This window comes from Panthera tigris, chromosome E1, assembly GCF_018350195.1.
Source record: "Panthera tigris isolate Pti1 chromosome E1, P.tigris_Pti1_mat1.1, whole genome shotgun sequence".
NCBI lineage: Eukaryota > Metazoa > Chordata > Mammalia > Carnivora > Felidae > Panthera > Panthera tigris.
In genome coordinates, this window is record NC_056673.1 from 58961706 (window position 1) to 58984280 (window position 22575).

Here is a 22575-nt window from a genome sequence, read left to right on the forward strand (position 1 = left end):
CCCACTGAGCCACCCAGGCGCCCCTTTACATGATAGAGTTTTATACGCCACGGTCTCAGGGGTCTTTTTAGGAAGTTGGAAGCAAGGGGGAATCGCTTATTTTTCAGAGTCTCCCTGCTTCTGCAAGCTGCTGGGCCAGGGGCTTTTTCTGCAAAGCGGGAAGAGAGACGCTGCATCTCAGCCTCGTGTGTCTAATGGCTCCAGTTGGCGGGACCAGGGGACACGGTCGGGGTGGGGTGTGAAGTAAACTCTGGGGACCCCATGCAGTATGGGGAAGTAGGACAATCGGGGTGCTTTTATTGCACAGAGTATTAGAGCGCAGCCCCAAAGCTCTCACACCATCGCCCTGTGTTGCAGGAGAGGCCTCTCGTCCAGATCTCTGCCTTCTGCAGCACCCACTGGGATGCCATGGGGTTAGAAGACAGCGTGTCGAGATGCTTCGAGAAGTGTGTCATTGAAGCAGTGAGCACGGCCTGCCAGGTGAACAGCCTCTCACCGCGTGGGAAACGCGTTTGGGTTCACGGCGGTCCTCTGACATCATCAGCTCGGGGCCGTTCAGTGCCCGCTGGTTCTGAGCCCCGGCTGCCAGTGCAGACATGGGCACCAGGCATCCCCCTTCTAGCCTAGAGGGAGGGTCCTGAAATTCAGTACCCTTGACCCCGAGAGGCCGCTCAGCCTCCTGCTGCCACAGCTAACGCACCCCTCACGGGTGACCCTGAATCAAGCAATCCAGTGCTGTGCCTGTACGTCCTTCTCATTGCTGCTGGATTGTCTTCTGTTTGTTTTGTTTTTTTGTTTTTAATTTTTTTTTGGTAAGTTTATTTATTTTGAGAGAGAGAGAGAGCGCGCACGCGCGAGCAGGGGAGGGGCAGAGAAAAGAGAGAGAGAATCCCAAGCAGGCTCCATGCTGTCGGCACAAATCCTGATGTGGGGCTCAAACCCACAAACCATGAGATCGTGACCTGAGCTGAAACCAAGAGCCGGACGCTTAACCGACTGAGCCAGCCAGGCGCCCCGGCTGCTGCTGGCTGGTTTTACCACCTGCTCACGCTTGCTTAGCTCGTGTGCAGTAAGAGACCCCAAAGGCTGGCAGAACATTTACGGAAGAAGACGATGAGTTTGGAAAGATTCTGTCAACTCACGTAGGGTTTTTTCTGCAAAGTGGGAAGAGATTCTGCCCCGCCTCGCCCCTTCGGAACAGCCTCTCCCACTCTGTGTGTGGGTGAGCTTAGGGCTTTCTGTACATAAAATCACATCGTATGCAGAGAGAAATCTTTTTCCTTTTTCCTTTGCAATCTGGATGCCTTAGATCTTGTTCTCCCTTCATTGGTGTGATTAGAGCCCCCAGTGCAGATGTGCCTTACTTCTCATCTCAGCGGGGACGCCCTCAGTCTTGTGCCCCTGAGCGTGTTGTCGGCTGTGGACTTTTCAGAGACGCCTTTCGTCAGCTTGAGGACATTCCTTCTAGTCAAGAGTTTTTATCGTGGAAAGGCATTGGATGTCTGAACGCTTTCTGTGTCTGCTGAATCGACTGTGTGATTTGTTTTCTCTGGACACGATGTATCACATTAACAAATGTTCCGTGTTATGGGGCATCTGGGTGGCTCAGTTGGTTGAGTGTCCAACTTAAGCTCAGGTCATGGTCTCCCCATTCGTGAGTTTGAGCCCCATATGGGGCTTTGCACTGACAGCTCAGAGCCTGCTTGGGATTCTCTCTCTCTGCCCCTCTCTCTCTCTCTCTCTCTCTCTCTCTCTCTCTCTCTCTCTCTCTCTCTCATTCAAAATAAATAAATAAACTTACAAAAAAGCACAGATCTTTGGGGCACCTGTGTGGCTCAGTCGATTAAGCCTCTGAATCTTGATTTCAGCCTCGGGTTATAATCTCATGGTTGGGGAGTTCGAGCCCCACATCTGGCTCTGTGCTGATATCCCAGAACCTGCTTGGGATCCTCTCTCTCTCCCTTTCTGCCCCTCCCCTGCTTGCTCTCGCTCTCTCGCTCTCAAAAGTAAATAAAACTTAAAAAAAAAAAACACGAAAACAGGGGCGCCTGGATGGCTTAGTTATTTGAGCATCCGACTTCAGCTCAGGTCATGAACTCGCGGTTTGTGAGTTCTAGCCCCATGTCAGTCTCTGTGCTGACAGCTCGGAGCCTGGAGCCTGCTTTGGATTCTGTGTCACCCTCTCTCTCTCTGCCCCTCCCTCGCTCATGCTCTCTCTCTGTCTCTCAAAAATAAATAAACATTAAAAAAAAACCCATAAATGTTCTGTGTTAAACCAACCTTTCACCCCCAGGATAAATCCCACTTGGTCATGCTGTATAATCCTTTTTATATGTTGTTGGATATGGCTTTGCTTCATCCTTTTAAATATCAAAAAGTAGCTATTGTAAATGAATCCCTGCTTTTTTCCCAATTACCAAAACTTTTTATAAAAACTTTGAACCTGAAGAAGGAGGATGTTCCATCTCTCCGTGGGGAATCGGAAGGAGGATTAAAAAGTATATGCTGAACGCATTACAGTTGAGAATCATGGTTTAGGACAGGGTATGCGTATTAACGGCTTTCTCATACTACGTTTGGCCTCCTTCCTGGTAAGTCCAGGAAACCCGCAGCAGGCTGCCGTGAGCCCGAGGAAACGGGTTGTGACGTGCAGGTGCGTCTGTGTGTATTTTTTGCCTCTGTTTCTGCGTCTCTGATGTTTGTCAGGTGAGGACACGGCATGCAGGGAAACAGAAATGCCCTAAGAAAAGGGAAGTATTTTCTTCTCTTGCTTTTTTTGAGGCTTTGTAAACCACAGAGGATTTCTGGAATGCTATTGAACGAGCGGTTTATTTACATCCTTCGAAGGCAAACCCTCCCGAAAAACCTCCCGCATTTCCCTCTCTTTGTTCAGTCTCAGACCAGCATTCTTGAAAGAATCTCCCATCACGACCTGCGGAAATTTGGCAGTCTCGTGTCGGCTGTGATCACCAAGTCCTGGCCAAGGAGCAACAAGCAAGCCGTGGATGATATGGATGGGGTGTTAATGCACCTGCTCACGTGGCCGGACATCAAGCATCTCTTCAAGTTATACGGTATGTCCGTGGGGAGTGCAAGTGTGTCTGTCCCGTGTGCTTGTGTCTTCCTGAGCCCCGGGGTGGGGGACAGGGTATTAGACCTGATACTCGGGCGGGTTGATGTTCGACCAGGGAAGCAGACGGGAGGGACGGGAGGGAGGAACCCAGGAGGATCCAGGGTATCCTGCTCTGTGGCCCCCGTTCCCTGGGTGCCCGCCATGCCCCAGCTTCACTGCCAGCGTAGGGTCCTTGCAACAGTCCCGAAAGATCCCCGTTCTTCAGGCGAGGAAGCCGAGGCGGGGGGCTTGTAGTGTGACTCACCCGAGGTCTCCAACATAAATACCAAGAACTAAAGTCCAAACCCAAGTGTGTCTGGCTCTAAAAACCACTCTCTGTTGTTCTGAGATCAGCGTCCACGTCGAAGCCGATGCTGACGACTTTTCACAACAAAATAAATACCGTCTGTTTCTTTGCCCCCACCCCCCCACGCCCCGAGTGTTCTGTGGTCAGAGAGGGGGAGATACGTATTGCCCAAAAAATGTCGTATTCAAGTTTATGTGTAAGTCATTAGATTCAGATGTAGGGCAAGGGCACTGGATTTGGGACAAAAAAATCCCAGTTGGAGGATTTGGCGTCTCTGTTACATCAGAGTCTTGCCTGTCAGTGCTGTTGTGTGCATGAAACAAGGTCGTTGATGCGGGGGGGGGGCGGTTCATGAGCCTTGTTGAAAGCTACTCACTTGGAAAGATTACATTTGTAACTTTAAAATTACATTTTAAAATTAACGGGCGCTTTTAGGGGCGCCTGGGTGGCTCAGTCGGTTAAGCATCTGACCTTGGCTCAGGTCATGATCTCACGGTTTATGAATTCGAGCCCCGCGTCGGGCTCTGTGCTGACAGCTCGGAGCCTGGAGTTGCTTTGGTTTCTGTGTCTCCCTCTCTCTCTGCCTCTCCCCTGCTTGTGCTGTCTCTCTCTCTCTCTCTCTCTCTCAAAAATAAAGATTAAAAAAATAATAATAATTTAAAAAACTAAAACTAAACATAAAATAAATAAAAATTCTGTCCTCTCGCTTGATCTTAAAATTCAAATTCCCATTTTTGCAAGAGAGCCAACCTGTGCAGAATAGCAAACCCACACATTGACGTGCCTCCGCAAAAACACCCCCTGCAAACCCTCCGGGTCACCCTCGCTGGGCACCCGCGCGTCCCTGGTGCAGGCCACTGTTCCGCTGCACGGATTCTCAAGACGCGGGGCTTAAAGGAGACAGTAGTTCCAGAACAACCCTCAGCATGCTGAAGGGGGCTCAGGTTTTAAAAGCCAGAGAAGGGGCGCCTGGGTGGCGCAGTCGGTTAAGCGTCCGACTTCAGCCAGGTCACGATCTCGCGGTCCGTGAGTTCGAGCCCCGCGTCAGGCTCTGGGCTGATGGCTCGGAGCCTGGAGCCTGTTTCCGATTCTGTGTCTCCCTCTCTCTCTGCCCCTCCCCCGTTCATGCTCTGTCTCTCTCTGTCCCAAAAATAAATAAAAAAACGTTGAAAAAAAAAAATTAAAAAAAAAAAATAAAAGCCAGAGAAGTGCGGCTCTCCTCTCCTGCCATGGCGGGAGTCACCTTTATGAGCAAGGTCGTTTGGGAAGCCTTCCGGAAAGCAGAATCGGGCTAAGGGAGAGAAACGCTTCTGGAGACACAGGGTGACCTTTGCTGGTCTCGCGTGCAGGTGGGGGCAGAATAGCAAGGAGGCCGCGGGGCAGCCCCGTGTCGTGCGGGGGCAGGGGGCGGGGGGTGGGGGGCGGGGGCGGGAGCAGGCGCCCGCTCCTTTAACTATGTTCTCAACCTGCTCAGAAACCGATGAGAAGGTGCTAGCCAACATGACAGAGGATGGCAAGAAGCTGTTGGCCACGGCCGACTCCGTGTTCGCGAAAGTTACCGAGGACCTCCTGGATGGCACTGTCCTGGTTGGACACTTGGAACTCATCATGAAGCACACCAATCAGTTTCTCGACATCTGGCAGTTAAGTGAGTGTCAGCGGGACCGGACTTGAGGTTCCTGGACAGGGACCGCGGGTGTCCACGTATTTTGTAGAGGGGCGACCCACATCCTCCTACAATGAGGGGCTCTTCCTGTCGGCCAGTTGAGAGGGGACGGTTTCTAATCTTCAGGAAAATGGTGGGGAAGTGATGAAAGAATGGGCCAGTAAGATCGCCCCGTTTCTCTCCACGAGGCTGGGCTCGTGGGCGTGTGGGCAGCGTGGCGGTGCACGTGGCAGCCGCCTCGTCCCTCCCCGCGGCCGTGACCTCAGAGCATCCTCAAAGGGAGCTGGCAGAGGGGCGCCCGGGTGGCTCGGTCGGTGGGGCGTCCGACTTCGGCTCGGGTCATGATCTCACTGCTCGTGGGTTCGAGCCCCGCGTGGGGCTCTGGGCCGACAGCTCGGAGCCTGGAACCTGCTTCCGATTCTGTGTCTCCGTCTCTCTGCCCCTCCCCCGTTCATGCTCTGTCTCTCTCTTGTCTCAAAAATAAATAAACGTTAAAAACAAATCTAAAAGAGAAAGGGAGCTGGCAGAGATGGGTTTCCGCGGAAAAGGATACCCTTGCTCCTCCTACTGGGCTCCTCTCGTTTTCCAGAGAGAAAGTGCCTTTCACCCCAAGAGAAGAAGCAGGATGTAAAGGAAGTGTTGGAGTGGAGGAAGGAGGAACTCAGGTTTCTGAAGAAAGAGAAGAAATGCGTCCACAGTCTTCTGAAGCTGTGCGGGGAGGTGAAGCACCTGGTAAAAGGTGACACTCCGGGGAGCCCACGTGGACCAAGTGGAGGGTCCCCGGGGCAGGGGAGGGGGGCAGGGTCCGAGGGGACCATCCACACACGTCACACAGCAGTGTCTGCCTTGGAGGGGAGGCATCTCGTGACGTGTCCGTTTTTAACCGCATCGCACGGGCCACCTTGGTCGTTTCGCTGTTTATCGCTGTGCCTCCGCGTGACCTGCCTGAATACCCACCCGCTGCCCTGGTCTCCCAGGCCCGAGCGTTAGCTGCTGCAGAATTACAGAGGGGAGATCCTGCCCGATCTTGGATGCGTTGGTCCACTGTCCCTGTCGCTGTGGACAAGCACAAGGCAGATGTGACTCTGACCACTGGTCATTCTCTGTCTGGAAGCTCTGGCGATCTTTTCGGCCCCACTCTTCGGAGAGTTCATAGTGACGAGCCGAGGTCGGGGTTGCTTTTCCATCCATCGTGTTGGGCTTACGTAGGTCTTCCTGATCTGGAAATCCACGTCCTTGACTCCTGGGAAATTCGCGTGAGCTGTCTCACTGGTACTTTTCCTCTGGCGGGAACACGCCCCGTTGGGTCCCAGACCTCCCGCAGCAGCCGCGCCACTTCCGTGGATCTCTTCTTCAACTTTTGTCCCTTTGGTGTTTGCTCTGCTTTCTGAGAAATTTCGGCCCCTTGGCATCCAGCCTTTCCCTTAGCATTTTTCGTCTCAGTTGTCACACTGACTTACAAGAACTTTGATTTTTCTCTAAACGACCCTGTTTCGTGCCAATCTTGCTCCTGTTCACAATCGCGGTGTCTCGTCTTTCTGAGATTATTGTCATTTTCGGCTTAGAGGTTTCCCTTGCCTTTTGTCCCCAGAGTTTCTTGTTTCCTCCAAGTCCTTATGTGGATGTTTTTCTGTCTTTCACGTTAAAGACCCCCCCCCCCCCCGTGTGTCTGGGAATTCTTCCATCTGTACGAAGAGGGGGGGCCTAGCGAACCGGCTGTAGCCCCTGAGGGTGGTGTAACTGGGCCTCAAGGGCACGTTAGGTCCTGTCCCAGGGGTGGTCAGACCAGCGTGGGGGGCACAGGCCCGGCGGCCGGGGTCCTGGGGGTGGAGAGACGGGAGGGGCCGGAGGACCGTCTGCCTCTGGTGTGCATGTTCTGGTCCTCTCTCAGGGTCCTGCTCCTGCCTCCCCTCCTCCGCTGCCCGCGGCGTGTGTCCCTCTCTGTTACAACCCCTCCGTCGTCTTCTGAGGGAGGACATGCGTCCAGGCACGCCTGATTCTCCCGTTGCCAAACTCGCTCCGCGTCAGAGCTGTCGCTGGCCGGGGTGGAGACGGGCGGGCGGCCTGCTGTCTAGAATGGGGTGTGCGTGAAAATCGGACTTCTTCTCCAGCCTTTCGATCCAGGCCTCCTTACTCTCTCCCTCCTCTCCAACGACCTGTGTGACCTGTGTGTATGCCACCAGGGAATCCCAGCCCGCCCGCTGCGGGCTGGCGGCCCTCGCCTTGGGGCCCAACTCGGCCTTGGCCGTGGCTGCGGGTCTGCTTTTCAATTCCACACCCCCCCCCACCCCCTTGCTCTGGCTGTGATCTTTTCCGCTCCTCCCAGCCCATCGTGGTTTGTGACTTTTCCAAGACCTTGTCTGTTGTGGCCCTGGAGCGGGTTTGGGGAGGGAGTGAGGCGGGCGATGTCCACACGGTCACATGTGCCCGCAGGTGCCTAGAAGGGACCGTGCTTGCTTTGTTGTGGAAAGTCATGAACAAGCTGGGGCGGGGGGTAGGGGGGGTTGTGGGGAGACCAGTGGGTCCTTACTGAGGAAGAATGACGGCAAGTGCGTTCACGCAGGTTGCGTTTCGGGCAGTGAGGACGGTAACCATGGGGAAAATAAGGTAGAACGGTACCGCGAGTAGAGGTTTGACTTCTGACGTTCCTTTGTGGTTTCCAAGTGGATCTGGAAGAGGTGATCAGGAAACACGCGGAGGACCTCAACGGTAAACGTCTGAGCGACGCCGTGACCGTGAGGTTGTCGCCCGCCTCCCCGGATGTAAAGAGGACGACACATTACAGCCTGAGCCCCCAGGTCCAGGAGATGGCCAGGAAGATGGACTGGTTGAAGGACAGCCACCTCTTCCAGGTGTTCTGGGCGGAAGCCGCGAGGGCGCTGAGCGAGCCCGGGGAGGAGCTGGAAGGGCAGATACTCCAGCCCGAAGAAGCGTATAAGTATCTGTACTGCCCTTGTTTCGAGAAGTATCAGGATCTGTATGAGGATCTGAAGTCAGGAGAGATCACCTTTCAGGAGGTCAATGTCGTGTTCAACGACTTTGTGAATAAATACAGCAACCTCACTTTCGAGCTCCAGCTTATGTGTGCCCTGGACAGCAGCGACCAAAGAGACTGGATCGGTGACCGTGTTGGGCAGATCAGGGAGTACCATCACCTGCATCAGGCCGTCAGCTCAGCCAAGGTCATCCTGAAGGTCAAGGACAGTTTGGGCCTGACCGGTGACTTCCGTGTTCTGCACACTCTGTTAAACTTCGTAAGTTATTTGCCAGGGACCCCTGGGGTGGGGGGCTGGGAAATTGGCGGGGGTGTCTCACGGGCTCTCTGGGTTCTCGAGGCTGGACAGGATGATTCCACAGCCTGCCCCCAGCAGTTCTTGATTGCACCTCATTCGATGCCAGATCGTGCCCAGGGCCTTGTTTCCACCTTTGTTTATAAACAGTGTGAGTGCCGTTGACACTCACTGTTTTCCCGGGTCGGCGTGAGGTTCGAGAACTGGGGAACGGGCGATGACCCTCTTTCAGTAGCCAGGGATTTGGAGGGAGAGATCTGGTCTCATGGGGCTAGAGAGGGGCTGGAGGGGCGAAAGAGGGGTTCGGTTCGCCCGGCTCTGTGCGTCCCCTGGTGCCAGCAAGGAGCGGTCCGCGGCAGGCTGTCTCTGCTACGGGCCAGAACCGGGTCCCACGCGGTGTGTTCCTTCAGGCGAGCATTGACAGGGTATCCCGTGACCTGCGGTATGGTATAGACGCTTGCGATGATGGTTAAAGTTTAGCACAAAATTTGGAATTAAAGCACACGTCAGCTTGAATCCCAGCAGCGTGCTGTGGAGTAAGTCACTGCTCCGGGGGTCCGTGTGCTTACCCATGAAGTAGGAAAAGTAGCAATTTTTACCTGGCTGCGTTCTGGCATACGTTGCTTGGCAGAACGCCAGGCACGGAGCAGGGGTGGTTCCTGTACCGATTCCGGGGACAGCAGGGGGGTTCTGGCGTCTCGGGGACAGGGGCTCCACGCGCCTGCCTCCGGCTCCCGCCGGTCCAGGAAGGGCGGGGATGGGGCCTCCGGGATGGTCGTCGTCGCTACGGCTCCAACTCCAGGGCTCCAGGTAACCCCGTCCCGCGCACAGTAGAGCCTTGTCTTGCAGACGGACAACTTCAGCCAGTTTCGCCACGAGAAGCTGGACCGGATCAGCAAGCAGCTCATCCAGGCCAAAAAGCTGCTGCAGGACATCACTGAGCCCCGGTGCCAGTGTCTGAACGAGCTGTCCCTGAGGAAGGAGTTCATTAGCTGGGTCCGGGAGGCTCTCGGAGGTACGGCTGTCGGCGTCTGGAGGGAGTGTTCAGGTGGCTCGTGGGGCGGGGGGCAAGCCCTCCACGTGCTGCCTGAAGAACAGAGATGCTGTCTGAGTCAGGTCGATGCACAGCATTTGCCGCAGCGATTGCCGGCACAGTTTATTTCAGGGCGGTGTTTCTTACGTTCTGGTATAGAAAGCATTTCCTTGGCTACTGTTTTCCCCCCACTCTGGATGCTTGCTGTGAACAGTGGAGGGTCGTTTTCTTACAAATCTTGCTCCCTTTTGCTTTTTCCTGGGCTTGATTTTAGCTACAAAACAAGGTGAGCCCTTGTCCGCAGAGACTTTGGATTACGTCACACTCGTTGGTGTTCTGTGTGTTCCTTTTTGGGCCAGGGGCTTGGCAGCCTTTTTCGTCTTGTGGCTTGGGCGCCTTTGGCAGAGGCGATGCACAGAGGGGAGGAGGGGAGATACGGAAGAGAGGTGGAGGAAGCAGGGGAGAGGGGAGGCGGCTCTGGTGTGCAGGGGGGAGGCTGTCTCTCCTCCAGAGCCCCCATGCTTGCCACCGTGGGCTCCCCGGCCCGCTTTGAGGCACATCCTTTGATTCGTAAGTTGCCCGAAGAGAGGTACTTCCGTCCCTTGATGGTTAACTGTCGACACAGTATTTACCAGCTGGGCCCGCGTCTTTTTCGTGTAAGACGGGGGCGTCGTGCAGATTAAATAAAGCGAGGTTCACGGAAGCCCCGTGGGGTGCCTGGATGTCGCTGTGGTTCCGTGAGGCCAGGTGCTGACCAGTAGTGTCGACGTCAGCTGCAAAAGAAAGATGGCCCCGGATCTGTGCTAAGAGCAGAAAGTCGATAAGCAAGACCCTAAAATTTCAGCAGTATCCGTTTATACCTCACCGAGGATCCTTGCTCGAGGTCAGAATGCCGGGCCGTCCTAGAGCCGCCCCGCACTCACCCCCTCACCTGTCCCCCTCCGTCCCAAGGCGTCCACGAGCTGAAGGTGTTTGTGGACCTGGCCTCCATCTCCGCGGGGGAGAACGACATCGACGTGGACCGGGTGGCCTGCTTCCACGATGCCGTGCAGGGCTACTCCCCGCTGCTGTACAAGCTGGACACGAGCGCGGGGTTCGACGAGTTCATGACCCATCTCGGGGAACTGTGGAGGGCCCTGAACAACGACGCATACCTGCCCCATAAGCTGGTAAGTCTTACTTCTGGCTTCATGCGGGCAGACAAAGCCGCGTGGGCGATTGTGGCACCGCCAGGGGCGTGACTGCGAACTATGCCACCAGAATGATGGGGTGGATGCGGCATTTTAAAATGATGTTTCTCTCGGGCAGACGCCTGGGTGGCTCAGTCGCTTAAGCGTCCGACTTCGGCTCGGGTCACGAGTTCATAGTCCATGGGTTCGAGCCCCGCGTCGGGCTCTGTGCTCACAGCTTGGAGCCTGGAGCCTGCTTCCCTTTCTGTGTCTCCCTCTCTCCCTGCCCCTCCCCTGCTCGTGCTCTGTCTCCGTCTGTCTATCTGTCTCTCTCTCTCAAAAATAAAACATTAAAAAAATTGTTTTAATGATTTTTCTTTATAGTTTAATTATTTTGAGAGAGAGAGAGTCCACGCAAGAGTGCAGGAGGGGCAGTGAGAGAGGGAGAGAATCCCAAGCAGGCTCTGTACTGTCAGCACAGAGCCTGACGTAGGGCTTGAACTCACGAACCCTGAGATCATGACCTGAGACGAAGTCAAGAGTCGGACGCTCAACCGACTGAGCCCCCTGGGAGCCCCTAAAATGATGTTTAAAACCAGTTTTCCTTCATACATGGAAATGCTTTCTCTCCCTTATTATGTTAGAAAGTGTAATTCAAAATTGCATGTAAATTAAGTACAATTCCCATCATGCAAAACACTCATGTACAGAAGACTGACATGTGACCAGTGTTTTTTTTTTTGAATGGTAGTAACTGTTCCTTAATTCTGTATATCGCTTGGTATTTTCCATATTTTCCGTAAATGGTGTAAATTAACGTTTTAAATTTATATGTTTGTAAAATATATATTAATTTATATTCACTTAATTCATAAGTAAGCTCTACACCCAACACAGGGCTTGAACTCAGGACCCTGAGATCAAGGGTCACATGCTCTACCGGCTGAGCCAGCCAGGTGCCCCTAGAAATCCATTTTTTATCAGAAAGAAAATGAACGTGGGGGCCCCTGGGTGGCTCAGTCAGTGAAGCGTCCGACTTCAGCTCAAGTCGTGATCTCTGTTTGTGGGTTCGAGCCCCACGTCCGGCTCTGCGCTGACAGCTCGGAGCCTGGAGCCTGCTTCGGATTCTGTGTCTCCCTCTCTGCCCCCACCCCATGTTGTGTCTCTCTCTGTCTCAAAAATAAATAATAAAACTTTGAAAAAAAATCTTTAAAACAAACGTGGTAGTTTAAGTAAACCACGTGCACCAGGGTTCGAGCAGACCCACACCGCATCACGTGGCTAGTCTGCAGAGGCCATGTCTGGCCAGCCGCAACCACGGAGGGTGAGGGAGGAAAGGGGAAACAGAAGGACAGGTCGAGGCATCTCTGTTTCTGCCGCTGGAAGCTTACTTGCCCACAAAACATCTCCGCCATAGTTTCTCCTTAGAGCTTCCGGTTGGACTTGGGGTCCCCAGAAGCACACGGAGAACGTAAGGCCACAGTGCCCTTGCTCCATCCGGCCTCACCCCTGCCTGGGGGCCCGGGAGAACCAAACCTTCCCCCGACCCGTCCACGTGCCCCCGCGTGCTAGCCAGGGCACTGGCCACGGGTGGGGACACGGACAATCAGCCCGTTAGAAAAAGGGCAACACTGTGGGCAGCGACCCGAGCGGGACAGGTGAGAGGACAGCGGGTGAGGAAAGCCTCACCCGGGGCGACTGCACTCCCAGCGGGACACGGGGAAGAGGGGCTTACACCGCGGGAGCAGAGGAGGGGGACCACGGGAAGAAGAGAAAGAAGGTGTCCCTCCTGTCCCAACAGTGCGACTCTGCCAGGAACTTAGAGTGGCTGAAAACGGTGAAGGAAAGTCACGGTTCAGTAGAGCTCACTTCCCTGTCTCTGGCAACGGCCATCAACGACAAAGGCTGCTATATCATCAGGGCCCCCGCAGATGGCCAAAAGGTGAGCCACCCCACGTCCCGGCACTGCTGTGACCTGTACGGGCTGCTGTTACTTGGGGGGGGGGTGTGGGGGGTTCTGCCTCCAGAAAACCAGCTTCTACACTGGCACTTGCCTGCAGATCTCCCCAGACACGGTTCTACAGTTATCCCTTCCCGAGAGCCACGGAGGCCACGAGGAGACGCGAGACTTCTCTTTGGAAGAGCTCAAGGAGCTTTTGAACAAGCTGATGCTGATGTCTGGCAAGAAAGATCACAGCAATGTTCAAGTAGAGATATTTTCCAAGGTGAGGACTCTCACTGCCCGCGGGCCGGACAACTCAGGAGGGTCTGAGTTGGCATTAAGTGATAGGAGGCACTCCGCTTTAAATCTGGGGGGGGGGGGGCAGCGGGCCTGCAGAATGCAGGAACCCGAGTTCAAGACGCCAAGAGATGTCTAAGCCACGACGGGCCCGTTCGGTCGGTGGTCCCGTCTTAGGGTGCGCAGGCTGAATTGTCTGTTAGTTCTCTGCGTCGCAGGGGAGACGGCCGGCGGAGGGGTCCCAGAAGGAGACTTCTGTCGCTTCGATCGCTGTGAATCAGCAAGAACCCCCAAATACCAGAAGATTTACATAGTAGCTCTTGGTCAAAATTAAAAGCGAACATACCGTTAAAGGAGTATCCGTTTACGGAACAGCCCCTGGCCTCTGTCAAGGGTTTTTTCTTTCAAGGCTATCTGTGCCTTATGCCAATAGCCTTTATCCTCAAGGGAGTCCCCTCGGGAGGCTGATTACGTAAAGAGGAGATAAGGCCTCCGCGGCGAGCCCCGCGTGTCCGAGGGGCGCTTCCCCCTCGACTCCCGCGTCGCGTCGCCTCTGACACGGCTCCCGCTTCCGTTGGCCACAGGTGTTCTGCAACGTGCAGAGGCTCGTGGAGTCCTTCATAAACCTGTACACTGCCGGGAACATGCTGTTCCGCCACTGGACGGCCCAGGTGCACTGCTCCCCTCGACACGGCGTCTCCATCCAGATGGACTTCCGCTTGGAGCCTGTGGTCCAGCTCAAGGGCAGCGGCTCAGTAGCAGAGCTCTTGGAGGCCGTCAGCAGGCAGCTGGAGCAGTTCCTGGACCGCTGGGAGGCCTTCGTGGCGGAGAAGCGGGCCAAGCACTTCTACCTCAACTACTACACCGCCGAGCAGCTGGTGTACCTGAGCACGGAGCTCAAGAAGGCGACGCCCAGCGACGCTGCCCTCACCATGCTGTCCTTCATCAAAGGCAACTGCACCCCGAAGGACGTCGCGAAGGCCCTCAAGGAGCCCCGCGGGGAGGCTGCCAGGCACGACGAGAAGACGGCGATCCAGGGGCTGCAGGTGACGCTCCTGCGGGAGCTCAGCCTGGCGGGCAAGCTGAGGGCCGTCCTGGAGCAGTCGCTGGCGTGCATGAGCGCCTTCCTGCCCCGCTGCCTGGACCTGGAGGCCCTCGGCCGATGCCTGGCCCTCCTGGGGTGGATGCGCGGGTGCCCCGTGGAGCGCCAGCTGCCCAAGGGCCTGCACGTCGGCCGGCCCAACCTCATCGTCTGCGGCCACTCCGAGGTCTTGCTGGCCGCGCTGGCCGTCTACATGCACACCCCGCAGCAGCCCCTGCCCACCTTCGACGAGGTGCTGCTCTGCACCCCGGCGACCACCTTGGAGGAGGTGGCTCTGCTCCTGCGCCGCTGCTTGACCCCGGGCTCCCGGGGGCAGGGCGTCTACAGCCTGCTGTACGCGGACCTGCTGAGCTACGAGGTGGCCAGCCAGGCGGAGGCGCTCTTCCTGAGCCTGTGCTCACGGCCGCACCACGAGGACTTCCAGCTGGTGATGGTGTGCGACAGCGAGCGAGAGCACTGTCACCTGCCCTCCGCCTTCAGCCAGCACAAGGTCCTGGTCACCCCCCAGGCGCCCCTGCGGGACATCCAGGCCTACCTGGCGCAGCATTTCCAGGTCCCCGCGCACACGCCGTCGGCCGCCGACGTGTTCCGGGACCGGACGTGCGTGGGCATCGTGGCGTCCAAGCGCGCGGGCGTCGGTAATGACCGCCGCCGGGGTGGGCGGGCCCCTCGGGTCGCAGGGGCCATCCGACGGCCCTTCCCCTGCAGCGGGGGCGGCTCGGATGGAGCCCTCTGCAGGCGGGGACACGGAGTCTCGGGGAGGTTTTGGCTCCCCGAGGGTGTGAATCGGGGCGATGGTTTATTTCATCCGTTCCAAATTTTGCACGGAGAAGCGACTTGCAACAAATCTTCCTGGTCCACGGTCCTGCCGCCTGATTTCCATACTCTAACGTTTCAGGGAAGTCTCTCTATGTGGAGAGATTGCACAGCAAACTGACGATGAAGCTGAGAGGAGAAAACGTGCCCCTTAAAGTCATCCGATTGATCGACCCTCAGGTGGATGAGAACCAAGTGCTGAGCTCCCTCCTGCCTTTCCTGAAGGCCCACTATCAGACCAGACCCATGATATTCCACTTTGACGTGACCTCTTCGGTAAGTGCCCCGGGGTCTTGGTCACGCGGCCGCTTCGGGAAGGTCAGCGTCCTCTTCCCACGCGTGTTGATACTCAGTATCACCGCGTCCAAGGACAGAGCATGACAGTCCTCGGGGCTGGGAGGACGGGCCGTCTTCTGTCTAAGCGCTCCTACACCTGCGTGATTCTGTCTTTAGGTGCAGACCGGACTTTGGGTGTTCATTTTCAAACTCCTCATCCTGCAGTACTTAATGGATATAAATGGGAAAATGTGGCTCCGGAACCCGTGCCACTTATACATCATTGAAATCCTGGAAAGGACCCCAGCAATGCTCAAGATGCCTTCCAAACGGGTGTGTACCACAGGGCATTTTCACGTCTCTGCACCGGTACGCCCACTGCTCCCTCAGCGAAGCAGCTGAGCACGGTGTTAGTAAAGACAATTCAGTCTTTAAAATTATTTTTCTAGTGTCTGGAATGAAAATACCGTCATCTGTTAGCAGTATCTTATGTTTGTTTTGTTCACTTCGGGATTCATGCTGTTTGCGTTAAATGCCAGCAGTGCTCGCAATGCAGTGAGTTCGTCTGCTGGACACGGTCCGTCTTTCTTAATGCCAGCCAAGATGGGAAGGAGGCTTTTGTCATGTACACTTCTTTTTTTTTGAGAGAGAGAGAGAGAGAGAGAGAGAGACACACAGTGACAGCATGTGCAAACCGGGGAAGGGCAGGGAGAGAGGGAGAGAGGGAGAGAGAGAATCTCAAGCAGGCCCTGTGCTCAGTGCAGAGCCCGACATGGGGCTCGATCCCACAACCCTGGGATCATGACCTGAGCTGGATGTTCAGCTGACTGAACCATCCAGGCGCCCCCTGTCTTGCACACTTCTAAACGAAAGGGCGGGCATCTTGCACACGCATGTGCACACGCACACACACGTGCTTAATAGAGATTTTGTTTCAGGGGGCGCCTGGGTGGCTCAGTCGGTTGAGTGCCCGACTTCAGCTCAGGTCATGATCTCACCGTTGGTGGGTTCGAGCCCCGCGTCGGGCTCTGTGCTGACAGCTCGGAGCTTGGAGCCCATTTTGGATTCTGTGTTCCTCTCTCTCTCTGCCCCTCCCCTGCTCATGCTCTGTTTCTCTCTCTCTCTCTCTTTCTCAAAAATAAATAAAGATTAAAAAAAAATTGAGAGATTTTGTTTCAGGAAGTCGGGTAGAAAAGACTCACCAGCTGAGAAGGTAAGTTCCCACGATGCCTCAGCATACTAAAGAAAGCAGTCTCGTGTACAAAGGAGGCTGCGGAAATCAGTTGACGCAAAGTAGTTGCTCGTAAAGGCCCGTCCGGTGCAGACCGCGTGAAGGGTTAAGGTGCAGAACGATCGTTCGGGAAAATGGAGCCATACGCGTTTTCTTTGTGTCTCCCCTTTCCAGAGTACACACGGCCCCCAGTTCAGTTTTCTCGACATCTTCCCAAGAGTCACCTGCCGGCCTCCCAAAGAAGTGATCGATATGGAGCTGAATCCCGAGGAGAACTGCAGAGATCCAGGGATGGACCAGGGAGTGTTCCAAAGCGAGACTTTCCAGAGGCCTTACCAGTATCTGAGACGGTTCCACCAGAAAGAAAACCTGGACTCGTTCCTGTACCAAGAAGGCTGTGTGGAAGGCACCCCTACGGAATGCCTCCAGTATTTCCTGATTTACTGCGGGGTGATAGATCCATCCTGGTCAGAGCTCCGGAACTTTGCCGGGTTCCTCAATTACCAGCTCCGAGATTGCGAGGGTTCCCTCTTCTGCAACCCAGACGTAACTGGAGACACACTGGGGGGCTTCAAGAACTTTGTGGTCACCTTCATGATCTTCATGGCAAGAGATTTCGCCACACCCACCCTTCACACGTCCGACCAAAGCCCGGGGAGGTACGCGGTCCCCATGGATGGGGTCAGGGAGGAAGACCTCGCCCCTTTCACTCTCCGGAGGAGGTGGGAGTCCGAGCCTCACCCGTACGTGTTCTTCAACGGCGACCACACGTCCATGACATTCATAGGCTTCCACATCCAGGCCAACGAGAACGGCAGCCTTGACGCGGTGGATCTCTCCAGCAGGACGGTCATCAAGAAAGACGTCATGGCGATGGAACTGTACCGGGGGCTGTCACTCCAGAGGGTGCCCTTCAACGTTGACTTTGACCAGCTGCCCAGGCATGAGAAACTGGAAAGGCTGTGCCTGGCGTTAGGGATCCAGTGGCCCGTGGACCCCGATGAAACCTATGAGCTCACAATGGACAACATGCTTAAGATCCTTGCCATCGAGATGCGGTTCCGGTGTGGGATCCCCGTTATCATCATGGGGGAGACCGGCTGCGGGAAAACCAGACTCATTAAGTTCCTCAGCGACCTGCGGCGTGGGAGCACCCAAGCTGAAACCATGAAGCTGGTCAAGGTCCACGGAGGAACGACGGCAGAGATGATCTACTCCAAAGTCCGGGAGGCCGAGGAACTCGCTGTCTTCAACAAGGAGCAGCATCAGCTGGGCACCATCTTGTTTTTCGATGAAGCCAACACAACAGAAGCCATAAGCTGCATCAAGGAAGTCCTGTGCGATCGTACCGTGAACGGCCAGCCCCTGGCCAAGGACTCGGGCCTGCACATCATAGCCGCCTGCAACCCTTACCGGAAGCACTCGCAGGAGATGATCAGCCGTCTGGAGGCGGCCGGTTTGGGGTACAGGGTCAGCTCGGAGGACACGGCAGAGAAGCTTGGCTCCACCCCTCTCCGGCAGCTGGTGTACCGAGTCCACGCTCTGCCGCCGAGCCTCATCCCCCTGGTGTGGGACTTCGGCCAGCTGAATAACACCGCCGAGAAGCTCTATATCCAGCAGATCGTGCAGAGGACGGTGCACTCCGTCGGGGTGGACGAAGCCCAGATCCGTGCCATCACGGAGGTGCTTTCCGCCTCGCAGAGCTTCATGAGGAAGAGAGGAAACGAGTGTGGCTTTGTCAGCCTCAGGGACGTGGAGCGCTGTGTCCGAGTCTTCATGTGGTTTTACGACCACAGCGTGATGCTCCTGTCCAAGCTGGACGCCTTCCTCTGCAGGGCCAACGTGGACCAAAGCGGCTCCGAGAGAGATCCCGTCCTCTGGTCCCTGGTGCTGGCCCTCGGGGTGTGCTATCACGCCTCCTTAGAACAGAAGGAGTCCTACTGGAAGACCGTCTGCAGGCTCTTTCCGGAACCCTACGACGACAGCAAGGTCGTCCTGGAGGAGATAACTCGAACGCAGGATCTCTTCCTGGATGGCGTGTCTTTGCGGAAAACCATCGCCAGGAACTCGGCTTTGAAGGAGAACGTCTTCATGATGGTCATCTGCATCGAGCTGAAGATTCCTCTCTTCCTGGTGGGGAAGCCCGGCAGCTCTAAATCTCTTGCCAAGACCATCGTGGCGGATGCCATGCAAGGCCCGGCGGCCCACTCGGACCTCTTCCGCAACCTGAAGCAGGTGCACCTGGTGTCGTTCCAGTGCAGCCCCCACTCCACCCCGCAGGGCATCATAAGCACCTTCAAGCAGTGTGCCCGCTTCCAGCAGGGCAAGGACCTGCAGGAGTACGTGTCCGTGGTGGTGCTGGACGAGGTGGGGCTGGCCGAGGACTCGCCCAAGATGCCCCTGAAGGCGCTGCACCCGCTCTTGGAGTACGGCTGCATCGAAGACGATCCTGCCCCCCACCAAAAGGTTGGCTTCATAGGCATTTCCAACTGGGCCCTGGACCCCGCCAAGATGAACCGGGGCATTTTTGTGTCGCGCGGCAGTCCCAGCAAGAAGGAGCTCATGGAGAGCGCCAAGGGAATCTGCTCCTCGGAGCCCCTGGTTCAGCAGAGAGTGCAGGGCTTGTTCGCGCCCTTTGCCAGAGCCTACGAAACGGTGTGCAGGAAGCAAGACAAGGAGTTCTTCGGGCTCCGTGACTACTACAGCCTCATCAAGATGGTCTTCGCCAGGGCGAAGGCTTCTGACAAAGAGCCTTCCCCGCAAGACGTCGCGCAGGCCGTCCTCCGCAACTTCAGCGGCAAAGACGACATCGACGCGCTGGACATTTTTATGGCCGCCTTGCCCGAGGCGAAGTGCTCAGAGGCGGTCGGCACCATACAGCTGATCGAGCAGAACATGCGCGGCCGCCTCCAGAAGGCGGCGGGCGGGGAGCCGGACGAGTCCGAGTCCCGCTACCTGCTCGTGCTGACCAGAAACTACGCGGCCCTCCAGGTCCTGCAGCAGATGTTCTTCAGGGACGACCAGCAGCCGGAGATCATTTTTGGCTCCAGCTTTCCCCGGGACCAGGAGTACACCCAGATCTGCAGGAACATCAACCGGGTGAAGATCTGCATGGAGACCGGCAAGACGGTGGTGCTGCTCAACCTCCAGAGCCTCTACGAGAGCCTGTACGACGCGCTCAACCAGTACTACGTCTACCTGGGAGGCCAGAAGTACGTGGACCTCGGGCTGGGGACCCATCGGGTCAAGTGCCGGGTCCACCCCGACTTCCGGTTGATCGTCATCGAGGAGAAAGACGTCGTCTACAAGCAGTTCCCCATCCCGCTCATCAACCGGCTGGAGAAGCACTACCTGGACATCAACACCGTCCTGGAGAAATGGCAGAAGAGGGTCGTGGAGCAGCTCAAGGCCTGGGTGGAGAGGTTCGTGGATGTGAAAGGCCAGCACTTGGCAGGCGGACACAGATACAGCCCTTCGGAAGTCTTCGTCGGCTACCACTCGGACGCTTGTGCCTCTGTGGTGCTGCAGGTCACGGAGAGGCTAGGCCGCGGGGCCTTGACCGACGAACTCTACCAGCGGGTGTGCGAGGAGGCCAAGTCGATACTGCTGGGCTGTGCCACGCCGGACGCCGTGGTCCGCCTGGGCGCTTCCTCCCTGGGCCTGTTCACCGCCCAGGCGCTGTCTCGGGAGTACTACCACACGCAGCAGCACAGCTCCTTCGCGGACTTCCTCCGGGCCCAGCTGCGCACGGCGGTCCCCGAGCGCCACCTGGAACGCCGCATCGTCTTCACGGAGGTGATTGTCTCGCTACGCTTTTACCCTGGTCCCCTTTCACCCCAGAGGCCTTGGATCCCTAGGGTCCAGAACTCAGGACTCCTTTCAAGGCAGCGCGTAGGAGGGGCGCCTGGGGGGGGCTCGGTCGGTTGAGCGTCCGACTTCGGCTCAGGTCACGATCTCGCGGTCCGTGAGTTCGAGCCCCGCGTCGGGCTCTGTGCCGACGGCTCGGAGCCTGGAGCCTGTTTCGGATTCTGGGTCTCCCTCTCTCTCTGCCCCTCCCCCTCTCATGCTCTGTCTCTCTCCCTCTCTGTCAAAAGTAAGTAAACGTTAAAAAAAAATTACAAAAAAAAAAAGGCAGTGCCTAGGAATCATAGATGGCTACGTTGAGACTCCGCTTTCTCTCCATGGAGTGTGAGAGGCCCAGATCCTCAAAAAAGTTCAAGCCAGGCGAGTCTCGAGTGCCTGCTTCCGCGCAGTCCTCTGCACGGAGGGTGACGCTGTGGACAACGTTCGCTTCAGCAAAGGAAGGGACACCTTCCAGTACTGGGCTGAGGGCACTGAGAACATAGACGTGCGTTGGCACGCTTCTCGGCCTCGGTCAGCATACAGCGCAAGACTTGTGAGCAGGTCCCATGGATATCGTAAGACAGTGCTATCCGTGGAGGCAGGAGGGGGCGACGCAGATCAGGGTATGAGGTCAGAGGACCCGCCAGCCGATCGTGACGTGTGGCTGGGACGGTGGTACAGGCACAGAGCCCACTTGGGCCGAGCTGTCAAGGTGTGAAATCGCTCCGGGGACCGGTCGCTGTGCAGCGTGAGGTTCGAGGACGCGAGGACCGAGAGATGGGGTTGAGATGCCATCGGAGAGACTTCACGGCGGGTCTTATCAGCGACGCCGATGAGGGGGTCTGCCGTAGAGACGGGAGAGGTGGCGGAATGCTTGTCGAGATGGGTCCCGTTGCCTGGGACAGGGAGGGAGAAGGCCTGAGAGAAGAGTGTCGCAGACAAGATAGGCCAGTCAGGAGGCTGCCGAACCCGTTTAGCCCGAGAGAGGGGCACGTGGGACAGAATGGAGAAATAGTCCAGATATCAGCTGGCAGAGCTAGGGGCTGATTCTTTTGGGGGGGCCGTGGAAGGCGGGTCCAGGGATGGTTCCCCAGATCGTGCTTTGGATGCCTGGAGGTTTGGAGAGTCGCAGTCCAGGAATGGGCAAGACACAAGCATTGGTGGTAAGTTCCATCCCGGGCGCACCTTACCACCTGTGACATGTCCCCTGTGACATCCAGGCGGCGACGTCTGTCTGGACGAAAGCAGCAAGACTGAGGGAGAAATGGCGGGGGCGTTGAGCCCTGAGCTGTAGTCAGAATTTCCGTGAGGGGCCACGCACGGAGAGCTACTCCAAGGAGACTTGAAGGCACCTAGGGAACAGGATGAGTCTTCTCTCTAGAACGTTTTGATCCCATGGCTTCTGCGTGCCTCAACGCTGCCTCGTTTTTAACATCTCCTCTGGGTTTGGGTTCTTTTCTGTGTACCAACTGCACGACGCATGCTGGAGCCCGTGGAAGGTGTTTGTTCAACATCCTCACGTTTCTAGGACTTACCGCAGCAGACCTGTAAACCTTCCCTTGAATTCTAGCCAGTAACTTGCGTTTCCTGACTTTGTAGATCACCACTTTCTCCAGACTGCTGACCAACCGTGACTGCGAAGTTTTGCAGTCAGAAGGAGCGGACGGAGCTCTGAAGCCCATGATCCTGTCTCTGCAGCAGTTTGACACCGAGGGCTCATTCCTCAGAGAAGTCCAGTGAGGCTCCCGCCTTCCCTCCCTGTCCCCTCTGCCCCCAGCCCTGACTGCTCTGTCCTTCGCTCACAGGGCTGCAGGGACCACCGGGCTGTCACCAGCACTGGCTCGTGACCGCCGAAGCCACACGACCGAAAAGGGTGCTTGTTGCATTCTTCCAGTCCCCCCTCTGCACAGGCATCCTTCTTGGGGGGTGGAGGGAAGCATCCTCTCGTCTCATCAGGGAAGCATTTCCCCGGGTTTACACGCTCTCCCCTGGCTTGTCCGCTCACACAGAGGAGATCCTCACCCGAGGCACTCGTTCTCGGTCGTCTTCTACTTCCCATCAGTCTGGGGGAGTTTCATCGCCCGTTTCTTAGGACGGATAGTTTCCTTTTTCTTTCAGAAACTGCTTAACTGATGCAGCCAGGTGTAAAATCCTCATTATTCAAACCAATTTTGAAGACGGAGTCCACAGCGCTCAGCTCATTGCTTCAGCTAAGTATGTGTTTGTTATTTTTCTCAGAAACTACCCAGAAAGCCCCAATTTTATTCAGGAGTTCCTAAAGAATTTCTCCCCTGAAATTTAGCCTACAGAGAAGGCTAAAACCAGGCAACAGTGGTAAAATGCCAAGAAGTGTAAATGATAGAATATTAGTAGGATATAAAAGACTATCCTAGAGGGGCCCCTGCGTGGCTCAGCTGGTTAAGCGTCCGACTTCGGCTCAGGTCATGATCTCAGAGTTCGTGGGTTTGAGCCCCTTGTGGGGCTCTGTGCT

General features: G+C 56.2%; 1 protein-coding gene across 2 annotated transcripts in view; it reads left to right on the top strand.

Moving 5' to 3' along the window:
• RNF213 (ring finger protein 213) overlaps positions 1-22575 on the top strand; it is a 105312-nt gene that overhangs the window by 41218 nt on the left and 41519 nt on the right. For both annotated transcript variants that reach the window (XM_042967478.1, XM_042967479.1), the window contains 15 exons: positions 358-480; positions 2894-3074; positions 4894-5067; positions 5675-5824; positions 7750-8339; positions 9225-9390; positions 10360-10577; positions 12379-12519; positions 12638-12802; positions 13401-14556; positions 14817-15010; positions 15188-15343; positions 16416-20036; positions 21684-21820; positions 22203-22298. In XM_042967478.1, the coding sequence (XP_042823412.1) occupies positions 358-480; positions 2894-3074; positions 4894-5067; positions 5675-5824; positions 7750-8339; positions 9225-9390; positions 10360-10577; positions 12379-12519; positions 12638-12802; positions 13401-14556; positions 14817-15010; positions 15188-15343; positions 16416-20036; positions 21684-21820; positions 22203-22298 (7268 nt within the window). The remainder of the gene's footprint in view (positions 1-357; positions 481-2893; positions 3075-4893; positions 5068-5674; positions 5825-7749; positions 8340-9224; positions 9391-10359; positions 10578-12378; positions 12520-12637; positions 12803-13400; positions 14557-14816; positions 15011-15187; positions 15344-16415; positions 20037-21683; positions 21821-22202; positions 22299-22575) is intronic.